Genomic DNA, 19,378 nt, shown 5'->3' with positions numbered 1-19,378 from the left:
TCAGCGCCCGCCTCGCGCTCTTCCCGCCGCCGCCTGGCGCCGTTCCCTCCTCGCTCACCTGAAGCCACGCCCCCTTATCCAGCGACCAATCGCCGCTCTCCCCACCTGTCACACCCCCCTAGACCCCGCCCAGCGATTGCCCCGCCTTCCCGCTCTCAAACTCCACCAATCCCCGCCCGCGACCCTCAGGCGTCAGCCAATCAGCGCCCGCAGCCGGCAGCGCCGCAGCCAATCAGAGGGGGCGGCGCTCGGCGGGCCCGTGCATTCCAAGATGGCGGCGGCGGCGGGCGGGTCGCGGCGCTGGGACCCGGCGGCGCTGGGGCTGGACCCGGCCTGGCGCCTCACGGCCTACGGCGAGCTGCGCGGCTGAGGCTGCAAAGTCCCGCAGGAGACGCTGCTCAAGCTCCTGGCGGGACTCGAGGGGCAGCGCCCGGGAGGAGGAGGCGGAGGGGAAGGGGCGGAAGCGGAGAGCGCCGGGGCGCCGGCACTGGGTGAGCGCGGGGAGGCCGCGGGGCTGCCGGGGGGGCTCCGGGGGCGGCTCCGAGATGCGGCTGAGGGAGCGCTCGGGGGGCCTGAGCGGCCTCGGGGCGGTCCGCGGAGGGGTCTGGGGGGGCTCGGGGGGCGGCCGGCAGGGCTCGGGGGGGGCTCGGGGACACGCCGGGGCCGCTGAGGGGCCTTGAGGGCCCAGGACAGACCGCGGGGGCTCCGGCACGTGACGGGGGCAAAGGTGGCCCCGCGAGGAGGGCGGGGGGCAAAGGGCGTTTGGGGGGGAGGGGAGGGAGGGGAGGAGTCCCGGGGGGGCGGGGACGGGAGGGGCCCCTCGGATCCGGCCCCCCCCGCCGGGAGCAGGATCCGCCATCCCCGCCCCGTCCGGCTCTGCCCCGGGGCTGGGCCCCCCCGGGATGGGCTCTGTGCCCCCCCAGTGCCCCCCGGGCTGGGCTCTGTGCCCCCCCACTGCCCCCCGGGCTGGGCTCTGTGCCCCCCCACTGCCCCCCGGGCTGGGCTCTGTGCCCCCCTGAGCGCTCTGTGCCCCCCGGGCTGGGCTCTGTGCCCCCCCCGGGCTGGGCTCTGTGCCCCCCCGGGCTGGGCTCTGTGCCCCCCCGGGCTGGGCTCTGTGCCCCCCTGAGCGCTCTGTGCCCCCCCGGGCTGGGCTCTGTGCCCCCTGAGCGCTCTGTGCCCCCCTGGGCTGGGCTCTGTGCCCCCTGAGCGCTCTCTGCCCCCCTGGGCTGGGCTCTGTGCCCCCCCGGGCTGGGCTCTGTGCCCCCTGAGCACTCTGTGCCCCCCCCGGGCTGGGCTCTGTGCCCCCCTGAGCGCTCTGTGCCCCCCCCGGGCTGGGCTCTGTGCCCCCCTGAGCGTTCTGTGCCCCCCGGGCTGGGCTCTGTGCCCCCCCGGGCTGGGCTCTGTGCCCCCCTGAGCGCTCTGTGCCCCCCGGGCTGGGCTCTGTGCCCCCCTGAGCGTTCTGTGCCCCCCGGGCTGGGCTCTGTGCCCCCCCGGGCTGGGCTCTGTGCCCCCCTGAGCGCTCTGTGCCCCCCGGGCTGGGCTCTGTGCCCCCCCCGGGCTGGGCTCTGTGCCCCCCTGAGCGTTCTGTGCCCCCCGGGCTGGGCTCTGTGCCCCCCCGGGCTGGGCTCTGTGCCCCCTGAGCACTCTGTGCCCCCCGGGCTGGGCTCTGTGCCCCCCGGGCTGGGCTCTGTGCCCCCCGGGCTGGGCTCTGTGCCCCCTGAGCACTCTGTGCCCCCCCCGGGCTGGGCTCTGTGCCCCCTGAGCGTTCTGTGCCCCCCGGGCTGGGCTCTGTGCCCCCCCGGGCTGGGCTCTGTGCCCCCTGAGCACTCTGTGCCCCCCGGGCTGGGCTCTGTGCCCCCCGGGCTGGGCTCTGTGCCCCCCGGGCTGGGCTCTGTGCCCCCTGAGCACTCTGTGCCCCCCCCGGGCTGGGCTCTGTGCCCCCCTGAGCGCTCTGTGCCCCCCCGGGCTAGGCTCTGTGCCCCCCCGGGCTAGGCTCTGTGCCCCCCAGGACGGGCTCTGTGCCCCCCAGGACGGGCTCTGAGCCCCCCTGAGCCCCCCGATCCCTGGTGCCCGCAGGCATCGGGCTGGACTCGTGTGTGATCCCGCTGAGGCACGGGGGGCTCTCGCTGGTGCAGACCACCGACTTCTTCTACCCCATCATCGACGACCCCTACATGATGGTAGCCCGGAAACTGCCCTGACCCCCTCGGGGGGCCCAGAAACGCCCCCTGCACCCCCCAAATCACCCCCGGGGAACCCCCAAATCCCTCTTGGGACCCCCGAACCTTCCTGGGCCCCTCCCCAAACCCATTCGGGGCCCCCCAGTTTAACCCTGGACCCCACAAATCCCATCCTGAGCATCCCAAATCCTTTCAGCCCCCCCCCCCCCAAATTCCATCTGCAGACCCCGATATCCCCCTCCAAACCCTCCCAAAGGCCACCCTGGGAGCCCAAATCCCCCCGTAGCCCCCCCAGTCGTGTCCCTGCGTCCCCCCGGGGAAGGCTGGCCTGGAACAGGGGCTGGGGAATGGATTCAGGATTTATTGGAAGGTTTTTAGGACCCACCTCGGGCAGGGCTGCACCTGGAGGGGGCCGAGGACGGGCACAAAAACGGACAAAGAGCCCCAAAAAGTTCCGTTTTTATCGCTTTCGGCTCGTTTGCGTGTCGGGGTTTAATTGCGCCGTTCCAGCCCCGGGTGTGAGGTTTTCTCCCTGGGTTTGTGCCCCAGCCCGGTGTCGGTGCGGTGGGACTGGAGTTGTCCTTGGCCCCGAGCGGGGGGTGGTTTGTCCCCCTGCTCTGTGCCCAGAGAAATGAAGGACGTTTATTGGGGGGCTCAGGGCGACCCCCCGGGCAGAGGCTGAGTCAGAAGGTGGAAATATTCCTGCTCTCAGATTTTTGGGATTTTCAGTCTGAGAAAACAAAAGCTGAAGGTTCAGGTGTCACCCCAAGCCGTCCTTGGCCCCCCAAAGCCCCCCCAGATCCCTTTGCCCTCTCCTGGGTCCCCCAAATCCCCCCCCCGGGGCCCCCAAAATCCCCTTGTGACCCCCCTGCTCTATCCCAGGCCCCCTAATCTCCAGATTGGGCTTCCCCAAATCCCGCCTGGGGACCCCAAATCCCATCTGGGGACCCCAAATCCCACCTGGGGACTCCCCAGTCCTATCCTGGCCTTGCCCAGTCACACCTGGGGACCCCAAATCCTGCCTGGGGACCCCAAATCCCACCTGGGGACCCTAAATCCTGCCTGGGGACCCCAAATCCCACCTGGGGACCCCAAATCCTGCCTGGGGACCCCAAATCCCACCTGGGGACCCTAAATCCTGCCTGGGGACCCCAAATCCCACCTGGAGACCCCAAATCCCACCTGGGGACCCCCAAGTCCTATGCTGGCCTTGCCAAATCCCGCCTGGGGACCCCAAATCCCAACTGGGGACCCCAAATCCCACCTGGGGACTCCCAGTCCCACCTGGGGACCCCAAATCCCATCTGGGTGCCTTCAAATCCCTCCTGGGGGCCCCCCAAGTCCCACCCTGAGCACCCCAAATGCTCCCGGGGAGCCCCCAAAATCCCCTGGGACCCCCCCAGATTCCATCCCAAGGCCCCCAGACTCCACCTTGGGCCCCCCCAGATCCCATTTGGGCCCCCCCGGACCCCACCCGGGTCCCCCAGTCCTGGCTGGGCCCCCCCAGACCCCCTCCCCCCCCGCCCCCCAGGGCCGCATCGCCTGCGCCAACGTCCTGAGCGACCTGTACGCCATGGGGGTGACAGAGTGTGACAACGTCCTGATGCTGCTCAGCGTCAGCCAGCGCATGACCGAGGAGGTGACGGCCACGGGGACACCGGGACACCGGGACACGGGGACGGGGGTGGGGGGCGGCAGGACGGTGACAGGGACATCCGGGGGGACGGATTTGAGGGGCTCAGGGACATGGGGGACAGTGACACGGCAGGGTCACCCTGCCGGAGGGGACAGTGACATCAGGGAGCACGGGGACACGGGGGTGACAGTGACACACTGGGGGCAGGGGACACGGGGGTGACAGTGACATCAGGTGGCACGGGGACACGGGGATGTTGGGGGACACGTGGGGTCACAGTGACAGGGGAGGGGGGTCACAGTGACACACTGGGGGCAGGGGACACGGGGGTGACAGTGACATCAGGTGGCACGGGGACACGGGGATGATGGGGGACACGTGGGGTCACAGTGACACACTGGGGGCAGGGGACACGGGGGTGACAGTGACAGGGGTGAGAGGTCACAGTGACACACTGGGGGCAGGGGACACGGGGGTGACAGTGACAGGGGTGAGAGGTCACAGTGACACACTGGGGGCAGGGGACACGGGGGTGACAGTGACAGGGATGGGGGGTCACAGTGACACATTGGGGACAGGGGACATGAGGGTGACAGGGGTGAGAGGGTGACAGGTGTATTGGGGTGGGTCACAGGGACATGGAGGGTGACAGGAGATACTGGGGGGGGACAAGGGACACTGGGGGTGACAGGGACACTGGGGGTGACAGGGGACACTCTGTCCCCCCAGGAGAGGGACAAGGTGATGCCGCTGATCATCCAGGGCTTCCGGGACGCGGCCGAGGACGGGGGGACGTCGGTGACGGGGGGACAGACGGTGCTGAACCCCTGGGTCATCGTGGGGGGCGTGGCCACGGCCGTCTGTCAGTCCAGCGAGTTCATCATGTGAGTGATGGGGCGGGGCCACTGACACCTGTCAATCATGTGATTGATGGGGTGGGGCCATTGTCAGCTGTCAATCATGAGAATGATGGGGTGGGGCCACTGACACCTGTCAAACATGTGAGTGATGGGGCGGGGCCACTGTCACTTGTCAGTCATGTGAGTGATGGGGAGCCACTGACACCTGTCAATCATGTGAGTGATGGGGTGGGGCCATTGTCAGCTGTCAATCATGAGAATGATGGGGTGGGGCCACTGACACCTGTCAAACATGTGAGTGATGGGGTGGGGCCATTGTCCCCTGTCAATCATGTGAGCGATGGGGCGGGGCCACTGCCACCTGTCCATCATGTGAGTGATGGGGCGGGGTCTCTGACACCTGTCAATCATGTGAGTAATGGGCGGGGTCACTGACACCTGTCAATCATGTGAGTGATGGGCGGTGCCATTGTCACCTGTCAGTCATTTGTGTGAGTGATGGGGTTGGGTCATTGTCATCTGTCAATCATTTTTGTGAGTGATGGGTGGGGTCTGGGATGGGGCCACTGCTGTCAATCAAAGCCATCATTGGAGTGGGGGTGGGGCTTGTGGGGGGCTTGGCCATCACCATGTGTCAGTCAGGTCATTCCCATGAATGCTGGGTGGGGCTTGGGGATGGGGCGGGGCTTCTGCTGTCAATCAAGTGGGTTTGTCATGTGAGTGACAGGCTGGGCTTGGGGAAAGGGTGGCATTTGGGGACATGGGGCGGGATTTGGGGACATAGGGGCGGGGTTTGGGGACAAAGGGGTGGGGTTTGGAATGTGGGTGCAGTTTGGGGACATGGGGCGGGGTTTAGGTGTATGGGCGGGGCTTGGAGACATGGGGGCTGGTTTTGGGGACATGTGGGCGGGGCTTGGGGCCGGGGCGTGTCCCATGCTGACCCCAGCCCCGCCCAGGCCGGACAGCGCCGTGCCCGGGGACGTTCTGGTGCTGACCAAGCCCCTGGGGACACACATGGCTGTCACCGCACACCAGTGGCTGGACATGGTGAGTGACACTGAGGGGACCTGGGAGGGGCCAGAAGGGACAGGGGGACACCACGGGGGGGCGGGGCAGAGCCCTGATGTCCCCAGAGGTGCCATGGGAGTGTCCCCAAGGCCCCTGCGGGTGGCCCTGACGCTGTCCCCGCTGTCCCCGCAGCCCGAGCGCTGGAACAAGATCAAGCTGGTGGTGACACGGGAGGAGGTGGAGCTGGCCTACCAGGAGGCCGTGAGCAGCATGGCCACGCTCAACCGCACCGGTGGGTGACACTGGGGACAGCGGCCACCCTGCGGGTCCCCAACGCCAACCCAGATGTCCCCAGGGGGTCCCAAAGCCACCGGGGGTGTCCCCAGAGTCATCCCAGGGCGTCCATAGACCCCAAAGCGATCGGGGGGGGTCCCTAAAGCTGCTCCAGATGTCCCCAGAGCCACCCCAGGGATGCCCAAAGCCACCTCAGATGTCCCCAAAACCACTCCAAGGCGTCCCTGGGCCAGACTGGGTGTTCCTAGGCCATGCTGAATGTCCCCAAAGCCACTGAGGGTGTCCTCAAAGCCACCCTAGATGTCGCCAGAACTGCTCCAGGGTGTCCCTAGGCCATGCTGGGTGTCCCCAGAGCCACTAGGGAAGTCCCTAAAGCCACCTGAGATGTCCTTAAAGCCACCTGAGATGTCCCCAGAACCATTCCAGGGTGTCCCTAGGCCCCGCTGGGTGTCCCTAGGCCAAGCTGGGTGACCCTAAAGCCACCTCAGGTGTCCCCAGAACCATTCCAGGGTGTCCCTGGGCTAGGCTGGTTGTCCCCAAAGCCACCCAAGATGTCCCCAGACCCACCCCCGGGTGTCCCCAAACCCCCCCCGGGTGTCCCCACCCCCCTGCGGTGTCCCTCGCCGTGTCCCCGGTGCGCGGGGCCGTGTGAGGTGCCAGCCGTGTCCCCAGCGGCGGGGCTGATGCGGGCCTTCGGGGCGCACGCGGCCACCGACGTGACGGGCTTCGGGGTGCTGGGACACGCGCGCGCGCTGGCGGCGCAGCAGCGCCTGGACGTGGCCTTCGTCATCCACAACCTGCCCGTCATCGCCAAGATGGCCGCCGTCAGCAAGGCCTGCGGGGGCCGCGGGGGGCTGCTGCAGGGCACCGCGCCCGAGACCTCGGGTACGGCCCGGGGAGACGCCCGGACGGGGCGGGGGGGGCTGGAAACGGGATTGGGGGGGCTGGAAACGGGATTGGGGGGGCTGGAAACGGGATTGGGGGGGCTGGAAATGGGATTGGGGGGCTGGAAACGGGATTGGGGGGGCTGGGAATGGGATTGGGGGGGCTGGGAATGGGATTGGGGGGGCTGGGAATGGGATTGGGGGGGCTGGGAATGGGATTGGGGGTCTGGAAATGGGATTGGGGGGGCTGGAAATGGGATTGGGGGGGCTGGAAATGGGATTGGGGGGCTGGAAATGGGATTGGGGGGGCTGGAAACGGGATTGGGGGGGCTGGAAACGGGATTGGGGGGCTGGAAACGGGATTGGGGGGGCTGGAAACGGGATTGGGGGGCTGGAAACGGGATTGAGGGGGCTGGAAATGGGATTGGGGGGCTGGAAATGGGATTGGGGGGCCTGGAAACGGGATTGGGGGGGCTGGAAACGGGATTGGGGGAGCTGGAAACGGGATTGGGGGAGCTGGAAATGGGATTGAGGGGGCTGGAAATGGGATTGGGGGGCTGGAAATGGGATTGGGGGGGCTGGAAACGGGATTGGGGGGGCTGGAAACGGGATCGGGGGGGCTGGGAATGGGATCGGGGGGGCTGGAAATGGGATCGGGGGGGCTGGAAATGGGATTAGGGGGCTGGAAACGGGATTGGGGGGCTGGAAACGGGATTGGGGAGGCTGGAAATGGGATTGGGGGGGCTGGAAATGGGATTGGGGAGGCTAGAAATGGGATTGGGGGGCCGGAAACGGGATTGGGGGGCCGGAAACGGGATTGAGGGGGCCGGAAACGGGATTGGGGGGGCTGGAAATGGGATTGGGGGGGCTGGAAATGGGATTGGGGGGGCTGGAAATGGGATTGGGGGGCTGGAAATGGGATTGGGGGGGCTGGAAATGGGATTGGGGGGCTGGAAATGGGATTGGGGGGGCTGGAAATGGGATTGGGGGGGCTGGAAATGGGATTGGGGGGCGGGGAATGGGATTGGGGGGGCTGGAAATGGGATCGGGGGGGCTGGAAATGGGATCGGGGGGGCTGGAAATGGGATTAGGGGGGCTGGAAACGGGATTGGGGGGCTGGAAATGGGATTGAGGGGGCCGGAAACGGGATTGGGGGGCTGGAAAAGGGGAAGGGAGGCTCACAAACGAGGGGACGGACCCTGGAAATGGGATGGGGACCCCCACAATGGGATAGGAAACTGCAAAACCAGAATCGGGGAACCCAGAAATGGGGAGGGGACCCCAAAAATGAGGGGGGGAGGGGGTATTGGTCAGCCCGGCCAGCAGGGGGCGCTGTGCGCGGGGGGCAGGAACCCGGAAACTGGATGAGAGACCCCAAAATGACAGAAGGGACACTGAAAATGGGATCAGGGACCCCAAAAACGGGGAGGGGACACTAAAAATGGGATCAGGGACCCCAAAAACGGGGAAGGGACACTAAAAATGGGGTCAGGGACACTTAAAACGGGATCAGGGACCCCAAAATGGGGTCAGGGACACTAAAAACGGGGTAACAGACCCCAAAAATAGGGAGAGCTTCAAGCAAGGGGGGGATAACGGGGGCACGTGGGGTCAGCCCTGGCAGCCGGGACCTTGAAAGTGGGGAGAACACCCCGAAAATGGGAAAGGGACGGGAAAAGGGAGGGGAAAAGGGAGGGGAAGGACCTCACAAGCAGAGGGATCTCCAAGAAAGCTCCACGTTTAGGCTGGAACTTTCCTTGAATCCTTTTCCCCATTTTTTCCCCGCTTTCCCCCATTTTTACCTTGTTCTTCCCCATTCCCCATTTCCCCCAATTTTCCCCCATTTCCCCCCATTTCCCCCCCATTTCCCTATTTTTCCCCATTCCCCCCCCCTTTTCCCATTTTATTCCCATTTTTACCCCATTTCCTCCCCATTTTCCCTGTTTTACTACCATTTTACCCCATTTTCACCTGTTTTTTCCTCGTTTTCCCATTTCCCCCCGTTTTTCCCCCTTTCCCCCATTTCCCCCCCATTTTCCTTTTTCCCCTCCTTTCCCCCCGTTTTTTCCCCATTTTTTCACCATTTCCCCCCCTTTCCCCCCATTTTCTCCCCATTTTTTCCATTTCCCCCCATTTTCCACCTGTTTTTCCTGTTTTCCCCACCTGTTGTCCCTCATTTCCCCCATTTTCCCCTTTTCCCCCGATTTCCCATTTTCCCTCGATTCCCCTCATTTTCCATTTTCCCCAATTCCCATTTATCCTGTTTTCCCCCATTTTTCCTCTTTTCCCCCCATTTTTCCCGTTCCCCCGTTTTATCCCGTTTCCCCGTTTTTCCCGTTCCCCCCGTTTTCCCCGTTTCCCCGTTTTTCCCATTTCCCCCCATTTTTCCCGTTTCCCCCCGTTTTCCCCTTTCCCCGTTTTCCCCGTTTTATCCCGTTTCCCCGTTTTCCCCGTTTTATCCCGTTTCCCCGTTTCCCCCGTTTTCCCCGTTTCCCCCGTTTTCCCCCGTTTCCCCGTTTTTCCCGTTTTCCCCGTTCCCCCCGTTTCCCCGTTCCCCCGTTTTCCCCGTTTCCCCGTTTTCCCCGTTCCCCCGTTTTTCCCATTTCCCCGGTTTTCCCCGTTTTCCCCGTTCCCCCGTTTCCCCGTTTTCCCCGTTTCCCCGTTTTTCCCGTTTTCCCCATTTCCCCGTTTCCCCGTTTTCCCCGTTTCCCCGTTTCCCCGTTTTCCCCATTTCCCCGTTTCCCCTTTTTCCCGTTTCCCCCCGTTTGCCCTGTTTTCCCCGTTTTCCCCGTTTTTTCCCGTTCTCCCCGTTTTTCCCGTTTCCCCGTTTTTCCATTTCCCCCCATTTTTCCCATTTTCCCGTTTCCCCGTTTTCCCCGTTTTCCCCGTTTCCCCTCGTTTTTCCCCGTTTCCCCGTTTTTCCCATTTCCCCCCGTTTTCTCCGTTTCCCCGTTTTCCCCGTTTCCCCCCGTTTTCCCCGTTTTTCCCGTTTCCCCCGTTTTCCCCGTTTCCCCGTTCCCCCCGTTTTTCCCCGTTTCCCCTTTTTCCCGTTTCCCTCCGTTTTCCCCGTTTCCCCCTGTTCCCCCCATTTTCCCCGTTTCCCCGTTTTCCCCGTTTCCCCGTTTTTTCCCATTTTCCCCGTTTCCCCCGTTTCCCCCGTTTCCCCGTTTTCCCCGTTTCCCCGTTCCCCCGTTTCCCCGTTTTCCCCATTTCCCTGTTTTTCCCATTTCCCCGTTTTTCCCGTTTCCCCCCGTTTTTTCCCTTTTTCCCGTTTCCCCGTTCTCCCCGTTTTTCCCCGTTTCCCCGTTTTCCCCGTTCCCCCCATTTTCCCCGTTTCCCCGTTTTCCCCATTTCCCCGTTTTCCCCGTTTCCCCGTTTTCCCCGTTTCCCCGTTTTCCCCGTTTCCCCGTTTCCCCCGTTTCCCCGTTTCCCCGTTTTTCCCATTTCCCCGTTTCCCCCATTTCCCCGTTTTTCCCATTTCCCCGTTTTTCCCATTTCCCCGTTTTCCCCGTTTCCCCCGTTTCCCCGTTTCCCCGTTTTTCCCATTTCCCCGTTTCCCCCATTTCCCCGTTTTTCCCATTTCCCCGTTTTTCCCATTTCCCCGTTTCCCCGTTTCCCCCGTTTCCCCGTTTCCCCCGTTTCCCCCATTTCCCCGTTTTCCCCGTTTCCCCGTTTTTCCCGTTTCCCCCCGTTTTCCCCGTTCCCCCCGTTTTCCCCGTTCCCCCAGGGGGGCTGCTGGTGGTGCTGCCGCGGGCGCAGGCGGCGCGCTTCTGCGCCGAGCTGAAGGCGCCGGGCCGCGCCGAGGGGCTGCAGGCCTGGATCGTGGGCGTGGTGGAGAAGGGGCCCCGCGGGGCGCGCGTCATCGACAAACCGCGAGTGATCGAGGTGCCGCCCCGGGGCGCGCCCCCGCGCCCCGACAGCCCCGCCACGCCGCCCCCGGAGCCGCCCCGCGCCCCCTGCTAGGGCGCCCCCCGCCCCCGGGGGAACGCCGGCTCCCGCCCAGGGGACCCCCGAGAAAACCCCGCGCCGCCCCGAGCCCCTTCTGAGGGACCCCAAAGAAACCCCCCCCCAAAAAAAAAAACCCCCAGAGCTCGGCCGGGGCCAAAATCCCATCAAAGATGCCCCAAAAATCAGGTCAAATCCCCCCCACCCCCTCCTTCATCCAAGGGACCCCAAATCTCTGCCCAACCCCCCCCCCCAGCACTGCAGGTGAAACCCCCAAAATCCCCCGGGGGGGGGGGGGTGTCCCTAAAATCCCGATCCAGCGCTGCACAACGGGGAACCCCCAAAATCCCCCTTTTTTTGGGGACTCCCCCCGAATGATCCCCCCCCCTCTCCTCCCCCCGGGCTCGGCCCGATGAGCAGCGGGCAGAGCCCCCCCAGCCCCCCCCACCCCCCCAAAATCCCCCCCCGCGTGACGCCCCCCCCCCAAAAACCCCCCGTGGGGGTGGGGGAGGGGCCGAGACCCCCCCCTCAGTGAGGAGGGAGTTGGGGGGCTCCAGGTTTTGGGGGGTGCGGTGGGAACCCCCCAGAAATGGGGCAATAAAAGTAATTTCAGACAAATTTTGGGGAGGGGGGGGCATTTATTGAGGGGGGACGACCCCAAAACCCCGGGGGGGGGGGGTCCCAGGGAGGGTCTGGGGTTCTGTGGGGTGTTTGGGGGGTTTTGGGGTTCCCCGGGGGGATTTGGGGGTTCCACTGGGGGGGTTTGGTGTTTCCCCCCCGCCTGATTCAATCCCTGCCGTGGCTCCAGTGAGGGAATTCCCGGAAGAACATTCGGGTTTTGGGAGGGGGGCGGTTTTTGGGGGTCCCCAAAACCCCAGGCTGGAGCTCCTGGGAGGTTTTGGGGTGCCCCTGGGGCTGATTTTGGGGTGTCCCCCCCCCACCTGATGCAGTCCGTGATGTGGGTCCAGAGAGGAGATTCCCAGAAGAATTTCTCCGGGTTTTTTGGGGGGGGTTTTGGGGTTTCCCCTGGACTGAGCCCACCGGGGGGTTTTGGGGCGCCCCCGGAGGGTTTTGGGGCGCCCCCGGATGGTTTTGGGGCGCCCCCGGGGGTGTTTTTGGGGCGCTGGGGAGGCTTTGGGGCCCCCCCTCACTTGATGCAGTCCATGACGTGGATCTGCAGCGTGTCCATGTCCGGAGCCTTGTACTGGCACTTGGGGCAGCACAGGTCGGGCCCCTCCTCGGGGGGCGGCGGGAGCCCCCCAAAACCTGCGGGGAGCGGGGGGGAGGGGCACAGTCAGGTCCTGCCCCTCCCCCAGGGGGGGTTGGGGGTCCCGGGGTCCCCCCCCCCCGCACTCACCCCCCGGGGCCGGGGCCGGGGGCGGCTCCGAGTGCCGGTTCCGCATCTCCTCCAGACGGGCCCTGCGGGAAACGGGGATTGGGGGGTTTGGGGGGGTCACGGGGTTTTGGGGGGGGGACTTGGGGGTGATCGGGGGTTCAGGGAGGTTTTGGGGGTCTGGGAAGGGTTGGGGGGTGGTTGGGGGGGTTTTGGGGGGGCTTTGGGGGGTCTGGGGAGGGTTTAGGGGGATGTCGGGGGGGAGGGAGAGGGGGAACAAGGGGTCCCTGGGGGTGGTTTTGGGACGTTTTGGGGTGTTTTTGGGGCATTTCAGGGTGTTTTTGAGGTGGTTTGGAGTGTGTTTGGGGTATTTTGGGGGCATTTTGGGGTATTTTGGGGGTGGTTTGGGGTATTTCAGGGTGTTTTGGGGTGTTGGGGGGCGCAGTGCCGGTACCGGGCCCCGTCGGGGCCGAGGCGCAGCCGCAGCTGGTTCAGCTCCTCCTGCAGCGCCTCCCGCTGGCCGTGCAGCTCCTCCCGCGCCGCGCGCTCCGCCTCGAAATCCGCGCGGTAGATGTCGGCCTGGGGACCCCAAAACACGGCCAGGGTCACCCCAAAACACGGCCATGGTCACCCCGAACACAGCCAGGGACACCCCAAATACAGCCAGGGACACCCCAAACACAGCCAGGGTCACCCCAAATACAGCCAGGGACACCCCAAATACGGCCAGGGACACCCCAAACACAGCCAGGGACACCCCAAATACAGCCAGGGACACCCCAAACACGGCCAGGGACACCCCAAATACAGCCAGGGACACCCCAAATACAGCCAGGGACACCCCAAACACGGCCAGGGACACCCCAAACACAGCCAGGGACACCCCAAATACAGCCAGGGACACCCCAAACACGGCCAGGGTCACCCCAAACACAGCCAGGGACACCCCAAATACAGCCAGGGTCACCCCAAACACGGCCAGGGACACCCCAAACACGGCCAGGGTCACCCCAAACACGGCCAGGGACACCCCAAACACGGCCAGGGTCACCCCAAACACGGCCAGGGACACCCGAAAACACGGCCAGGGACACCCCAAACACGGCCAGGGTCACCCCAAACACGGCCAGGGACACCCAAACACAGCCAGGGTCACCCCAAACACGGCCAGGGTCACCCCAAATACAGCCAGGGACACCCCAAATACAGCCAGGGACACCCCAAACACAGCCAGGGACACCCCAAAACACGGCCAGGGACACCCCAAACACAGCCAGGGACACCCCAAATACAGCCAGGGACACCCGAAAACACGGCCAGGGACACCCCAAACACAGCCAGGGACACCCCAAATACAGCCAGGGTCACCCCAAATACAGCCAGCGACACCCAAACACGGCCAGGGACACCCCAAAACACGGCCAGGGTCATCCCAAACACGGCCAGGGACACCCAAACACGGCCAGGGTCACCCCAAAACCCAAGCAGGGAACCCCAAATCCCCCCAGACCAATGTCCCCAATTTCCCCAGTGTCCCAGTGTCCCCAATGTCCCCAGTGTCCTCCACTGTCCCAGTGTCCCCACTGTCCTCCAGTGTCCCCAGTGTCCCCCCAGTGTCCCCATTGTCCCCAATGTCCCTAATGTCCCCAATGTCCCCATTGTCCCGTGTCCCCCGTGTCCCCCCAGTCCCCCCAATGTCCCCAGTCCCCCCAACGTCCCCAGTCCCCCCATTGTCCCCAGTGTCCCTAATGTCCCCAGTGTCCCCCCAGTCCCCCCAATGTCCCCAGTCCCCCCAACGTCCCCAGTCCCCCCATTGTCCCCAGTGTCCCCAGTGTCCCCCCAGTGTGTCCCCAGTGTCCCCACCTGTGCCTGCAGCACGGGGATGGTCTCCAGCGCCGCCCGCTGCCGCTCGGCCTCGGCCTTGAGGCGATCGATGAGCTCCTGCTTGAGCGCCAGAGCGGCCTCGGCCGCCCGGAGCTGCTCCTGCGTCACCTGGGGGGACAATGACACCTGGGGGTCACCTGGGGGTGACAATGACACCTGGGGGTCACCTGGGGGGGACAATGACACCTGGGGGTCACCTGGGGGACACTTTTGTCACCCTCAGGCCCCTCAGCGCAGCCTCAACTGCCCGGAGCTGCTCCTGTGTCACCTGTGGGGGGACAGTGACACCTTGGGCGGCGTCACCTGTGTCACCTGGGGGGTGGCACTGTCACTTGGGAAATCACCTGAGGGCACCTGAATCACCCAAGGGGCCACAGGGACATTCCAGGTGTCCCCAAGGGGCTGGGGTGGGGACAAGGTGCCACCGCAGGGTCCCCAGGGGAGTGACACAGGGGACAAGGGGCCACCCTGGGGTCCCCAAGGGATGGGATGTGACCCCCCCAGTGTCCCCAGTGTCCCCTGTCCCTCACCTGGCTCCGTTTGTCCCCCTCCAGGCTGGCCTTGATGTGGGCGTCGTACTCCTGGAACAGGTGATGGTAGGCGGCCTGCAGCTGCACCAGCTTCCTCCTGGGGACATGGGGACATTGGGGACATTGGGGACATTGGGGACACTGATTGGGGACACTGGGGACACTGGGGACATTGGGGACATTGACTGGGGACACTGGGGACAGGCAGCCTGCAGCTGCACCAGCTTCCTCCTGGGGACATGGGGACATTGGGGACATTGGGGACATTGATTGGGGACACTGGGGACAGGCGGCCTGCAGCTGCACCAGCTTCCTCCTGGGGACATGGGAACATTGGGGACATTGGGGACATTGATTGGGGACACTGGGGACAGGCGGCCTGCAGCTGCACCAGCTTCCTCCTGGGGACATTGGGGACATTGGGGACATTGGGGACACTGGGGACACTGGGGACAGGCGGCCTGCAGCTGTACCAGCTTCCTCCTGGGGACACTGGGGACATCGAGGGGACACTGGGGACGTTGGCTGGGGACAAGTGGGCTGCAGCTGCGCCAGTTTCTGCCTGAGGACGCAGGGACAACGCCGGGACAACGGGGATGTTGGGGACATTAAGAACGTCATTGGGGACACTGGGGACAGCAAGGGGACATTGGAGACACCATCAGGGACAGGTGGCCTGAACCAGCTTCCAGCTTGGGGACACTGGGGACATTGGGAGTGCCACCGCCTCCCCCATGTCCCCGCACTGGGACAGGTGGCCTCGAGCTCCACCAGCTTCCACCTGGGACACTGGGGACAGTGAGGGGACACTGGGGACAGCAGTGGGTGTCCCCAGGTGCCACCCCCACCCTTGTCCCCAATGTCCCCGATGTCACTCACTTGTCCCCATGTCCCCAATGTCCCCATTGTCACTCACCCCTCCCCGTGTCCCCAGTGTCCCCAATGTCCCCGTTGTCACTCACCCCTCCCTGTGTCCCCATGTCCCCATGTCACCATTGTCACTCACTTGTCCCCATGTCCCCAATGTCCCCGTTGTCACTCACCCCTCCCCATGTCCCCATGTCCCCAATGTCCCCGTTGTCACTCACTTGTCCCCATGTCCCCAATGTCCCCATTGTCACTCACCCCTCCCCATGTCCCCATGTCCCCATGTCACCATTGTCACTCACTTGTCCCCATGTCCCCAATGTCCCTGTTGTCACTCACCCCTCCCCATGTCCCCAGTGTCCCCATGTCCCCGTTGTCCCTCACCCTCCCCATGTCCCCAGTGTCCCCAATGTCCCTGTTGTCACTCACCCCTCCCCATGTCCCCAGTGTCCCCAATGTCCCCATTGTCACACACTTGTCCCCAGTGTCCCCATGTCCCCGTTGTCACTCACTTGTCCCCATGTCCCCAGTGTCCCCATTGACCCTCACTTGTCCCCATGTCCCCAATGTCCCCGTTGTCACTCACCCCTCCCCGTGTCCCCATGTCCCCAATGTCCCCGCTGTCACTCACTTCTCCTCGGTGGCCCCGCGCCGCTCCACCCTCAGGGCGGTTTCCAGGTTGGTCACCTGGAGCCGGAGCTGGTCCAGCTGCACCTGGTGGCCCTGGGTCACCTCCTCCAGCTGCTGGCACCTCTCGGCGTCACCGCGGGCCCTGGGACACCAGGGACACCCCACTGTCACCCCTGTGCCACCCTGCGCCACCCCGTCACCTCTCCCAGCTGCTGGCACAGTTTGGTGTCCCCGTGGACCCTTTGACATGGCAGGGACACCCCACTGTCACCCTGTGCCACCCCGTGTCACCCCACTGTCATCCTGTGCCACCCTGTGCCACCCCGTGTCACCCCACTGTCACTCTGTGCCAAACAGCGTCACCTCCCCACACTGGTGGCACCACCCGGCATCCCCTTGGGCTCTGTGTGTCACCCGGTGCCACCCAAAGTCACCTCCTTGAGCTGATGGCACCACCCAGTGTCCCTTGAGCCCTGTGACACCCCAGTGTCACCTGCACAGGTGTCACCCGATGTCACCTCGTGTCACCTGCACAGGTGTCACCTGATGTCACCTGTGTTCCAGGCGCTCCCGCTCCGCCCAGCTCTGCTACAGTGTCCCCTCCCCTTGGGGACAGCCCCCGTGTCCCCCCAGGTGTCCCCAGGTGTCCCCACCTGCGCTCCAGGTGCTCGCGCTCCGCCCGGCTCCGCTCCAGGCGGTTTTGGCTCTCCCGGAGCTCCCCCAGCAGCGACGTCACCTGGGCCTGCACCTGGGCCTTGTCCTGCTGGGGACAGGGACAGGGACACTGTCACCCTCGGAGTGTCCCCAGCTATCTCCAGGGCTGTCCCCATGGCCCCAGGGTGGCCCCATGTCCCCAGATGTCCCCGGGGTGTCCCCATGGCCCCAGGGTACCCCCAGGGCTGTCCCCAGATGTCCCCGGGGTGTCCCCGGGGTGTCCCCAGGGCATCCCCAGGCTGTCCCCATGTCCCCAGGGCTGTCCCCAGGTTGTCCCGAGATGTCAGCAGGCTGTCCCCAGTGTCCCCAGGGTGTCCCCATGTCCCCAGATGTCCCCAGGGTGTCCCCGTGTCCCCAGATGTCCCCAGGGTGTCCCCAGATGTCCCCAGGGTGTCCCCGTGTCCCCAGATGTCCCCAGATGTCCCCAGGGTGTCCCCAGGGTGTCCCCATGTCGTCCCCAGGGTGTCCCCAGGGTGTCCCCAGGGTGTCCCCAGATGTCCCCAGGGAGTCCCCGTGTCCCCAGATGTTCCCAGGGTGTCCCCAGGGTGTCCCCATGTCGTCCCCAGGGTGTCCCCAGATGTCCCCAGGGTGTCCCCAGATGTCCCCAGGGTGTCCCCATGTCCCCAGGGTGTCCCCAGGGTGTCCCCAGGGTGTCCCCAGATGTCCCCAGGGTGTCCCCAGGGTGTCCCCAGATGTCCCCAGGGTGTCCCCAGATGTCCCCAGGGTGTCCCGGTACCTCCAGCTGGCGGCGCAGGCCCTGCAGCTGCAGCTCGGCCGCGCGGGAAACGTCCTGAGCCCGGAGCTCTGCCACGGCCACGCGCGCCCGCAGTGCCACCAGCCTGTCCCCAAATGTCCCCAAGGGTCACTGGTGTCACCAAACCCTGCCCACGTGTGCCCGCAGTGCCACCAGCCTGTCCCCAAATGTCCCCAAGGGTCACTGGTGTCACCAAACCCTGCCCACGTGTGCCCACAATGCCACCAGCCTGTCCCCAAATGTCCCCAAGAGTCACTGGTGTCACCAAACCCTGCCCACGTGTGCCCAGTGCCACCAGCCTGGGGACAGTGCCCCCAGAGTGTCCCCAACACCCCCAGCCTCCCTCAGCCATGGCCACCACCAGCCTGGGGGACCCCAAAGTGTCCCCAAAACGTCCCCAAGGTGACCCAAAGTTTCCCCAAGAGTCCTCAGGTGTCCCAAGTGTGTCCCCAAATGTCCCCAAGGTGACCCCAAAGCATGTCCAGGTGTCCCCAAAACGCCCCAAGTGTCCCCAAAGTGTTCCTGAAACGACTCCAAAGTGACCCCAAAGTGCTCCAAGTGTCCCAAAGTGCCCCCAGACTGTCCCCAAGTGTCCCCAAAGTGTCCCCAATGTCCCCGACTCACTCAGCCTCAGCCTCCACCAGGCGCTGCCTCAGCTGCTCCTCGGAGCTGGGGGGACACGAGGGGGGTCAGGGGGGTTGGGGACATCGGGGGGTCCCCAAGGGGCAGGGGACAGGGGACAGGGGCTCACCTGGGCTCCGGGGGGGCCCCGGAGGGGGCCGGGGGGGGCTCCGGGACAGCGGGGACGTCCTCGAGGGGGGGGGACACCGAGCGGGGGGGGCCCTCGGGGGGCTGCAGAGACATCGGGGGACATCGGGGACATCGGGGGGACGTCACGGGGACATGGGGGGACATCGGGGGGACGTCATGGGGACATCAGGGGACATCGGGGGGACATGGGGGGACATCAGTGGGACATTGGGGGATATTGGGGGGACATTGGGGGACATTGGGGGGTCCCCAGGGGGGCAGGGAGGGGACACAGGGGAGGACATTGGGGGACACAAGGGGGACATGGGGGGCGATGAGGGGACACTGGGAGGGGACACAGGGGACATGGAGAGGGGGGGACACAAATACCTTGGTGCTGGTGTCAGAGGCGTCCCTGGAGATGTCCCCAGTGTCCCTGAGGCTGTCCCTGAGAGTGTCCCTGGTGTCCCCATGGGTGTCCTTGGTGTCCTCGGGCGTGTCCCTGCTGTCCCCAGGGGTGTCCTTGCTGTTCCTGAGGCTGTCCCTGATGTCCCTGGCGCTGTCCCCGGTGTCCCCGGCGCTGTCCCCGGTGTCCCCGGCGCTGTCCCCGCGCTGTCCCCGCAGGTGCAGCACCAGGTCCCGGGCCTGTCCCCAGCGTCCCCGCAGCAGGTCCCGCTCCCCCCGGCGCTGCAGCTGCAGCTTCCGCAGCTCCTCCAGGCGCTGCCGCAGGGACTCGGTGCAGTGACACAGGGCCCCTGGGGACAGCGCGGGGTCAGGGGACAGCGGGGGGTAAGGGGACAGTGTGGGGACAGGGGACAGTGCGGGGACAGGGGACAGTGGGGGGACAGGGGACAGCGGGGGGTAAGGGGACAGTGGGGGGACAGGGGACAGCGCGGGGACAGGGGACAGCGGGGGGTAAGGGGACAGTGTGGGGACAGGGGACAGCGTGGGGACAGGGGACACCCACAGGGATAGGGGACAGCGGGGGGACAGGGGACACCCACAGGGATAGGGGACAGCGGGGGGACAGGGGACAGTGCGGGGACAGGGGACAGCGGGGGGACAGGGGACACCCACAGGGATAGGGGACAGCGGGGGGACAGGGGACA

General features: G+C 65.5%; 2 protein-coding genes across 2 annotated transcripts in view; one reads left to right on the top strand and one right to left on the bottom strand.

Annotated features, from left to right (window-relative positions):
• Window positions 1–271: 271 nt before the first annotated feature.
• LOC136303659 (selenide, water dikinase 2-like) lies at window positions 272–11,425 on the top strand. Its single transcript, XM_066207254.1, has 8 exons — window positions 272–491; window positions 2,077–2,180; window positions 3,712–3,819; window positions 4,546–4,700; window positions 5,633–5,723; window positions 5,877–5,976; window positions 6,651–6,863; window positions 10,590–11,425. The coding sequence occupies exons 1-8, from the start codon at window positions 272–274 to the stop codon at window positions 10,823–10,825; spliced, it is 1,227 nt and encodes a 408-aa protein (XP_066063351.1). The 3' UTR covers window positions 10,826–11,425.
• IKBKG (inhibitor of nuclear factor kappa B kinase regulatory subunit gamma) overlaps window positions 11,417–19,378 on the bottom strand; it is a 9,098-nt gene continuing 1,136 nt past the window's right edge. Inside the window, exons 3-13 of the mRNA XM_066207249.1 lie at window positions 18,660–19,024; window positions 18,271–18,371; window positions 18,144–18,188; window positions 17,502–17,604; window positions 16,705–16,811; window positions 16,053–16,193; window positions 14,555–14,651; window positions 14,004–14,132; window positions 12,595–12,719; window positions 12,165–12,226; window positions 11,417–12,073 (exon numbers count right to left, since the gene is read on the bottom strand). Of these exons, the coding sequence (XP_066063346.1) occupies window positions 11,955–12,073; window positions 12,165–12,226; window positions 12,595–12,719; window positions 14,004–14,132; window positions 14,555–14,651; window positions 16,053–16,193; window positions 16,705–16,811; window positions 17,502–17,604; window positions 18,144–18,188; window positions 18,271–18,371; window positions 18,660–19,024 (1,394 nt within the window). The 3' untranslated portion in view covers window positions 11,417–11,954. The remainder of the gene's footprint in view (window positions 12,074–12,164; window positions 12,227–12,594; window positions 12,720–14,003; window positions 14,133–14,554; window positions 14,652–16,052; window positions 16,194–16,704; window positions 16,812–17,501; window positions 17,605–18,143; window positions 18,189–18,270; window positions 18,372–18,659; window positions 19,025–19,378) is intronic.

The sequence above is a fragment of the Chamaea fasciata genome, unplaced genomic scaffold (genome assembly GCF_029207755.1).
Source record: "Chamaea fasciata isolate MVZ Bird 193981 ecotype frontalis unplaced genomic scaffold, bChaFas1.0.hap1 SCAF_40, whole genome shotgun sequence".
NCBI classification, from domain to species: Eukaryota; Metazoa; Chordata; class Aves; order Passeriformes; family Sylviidae; genus Chamaea; species Chamaea fasciata.
This window is presented reverse-complemented; position numbering and strand designations above follow the sequence as displayed.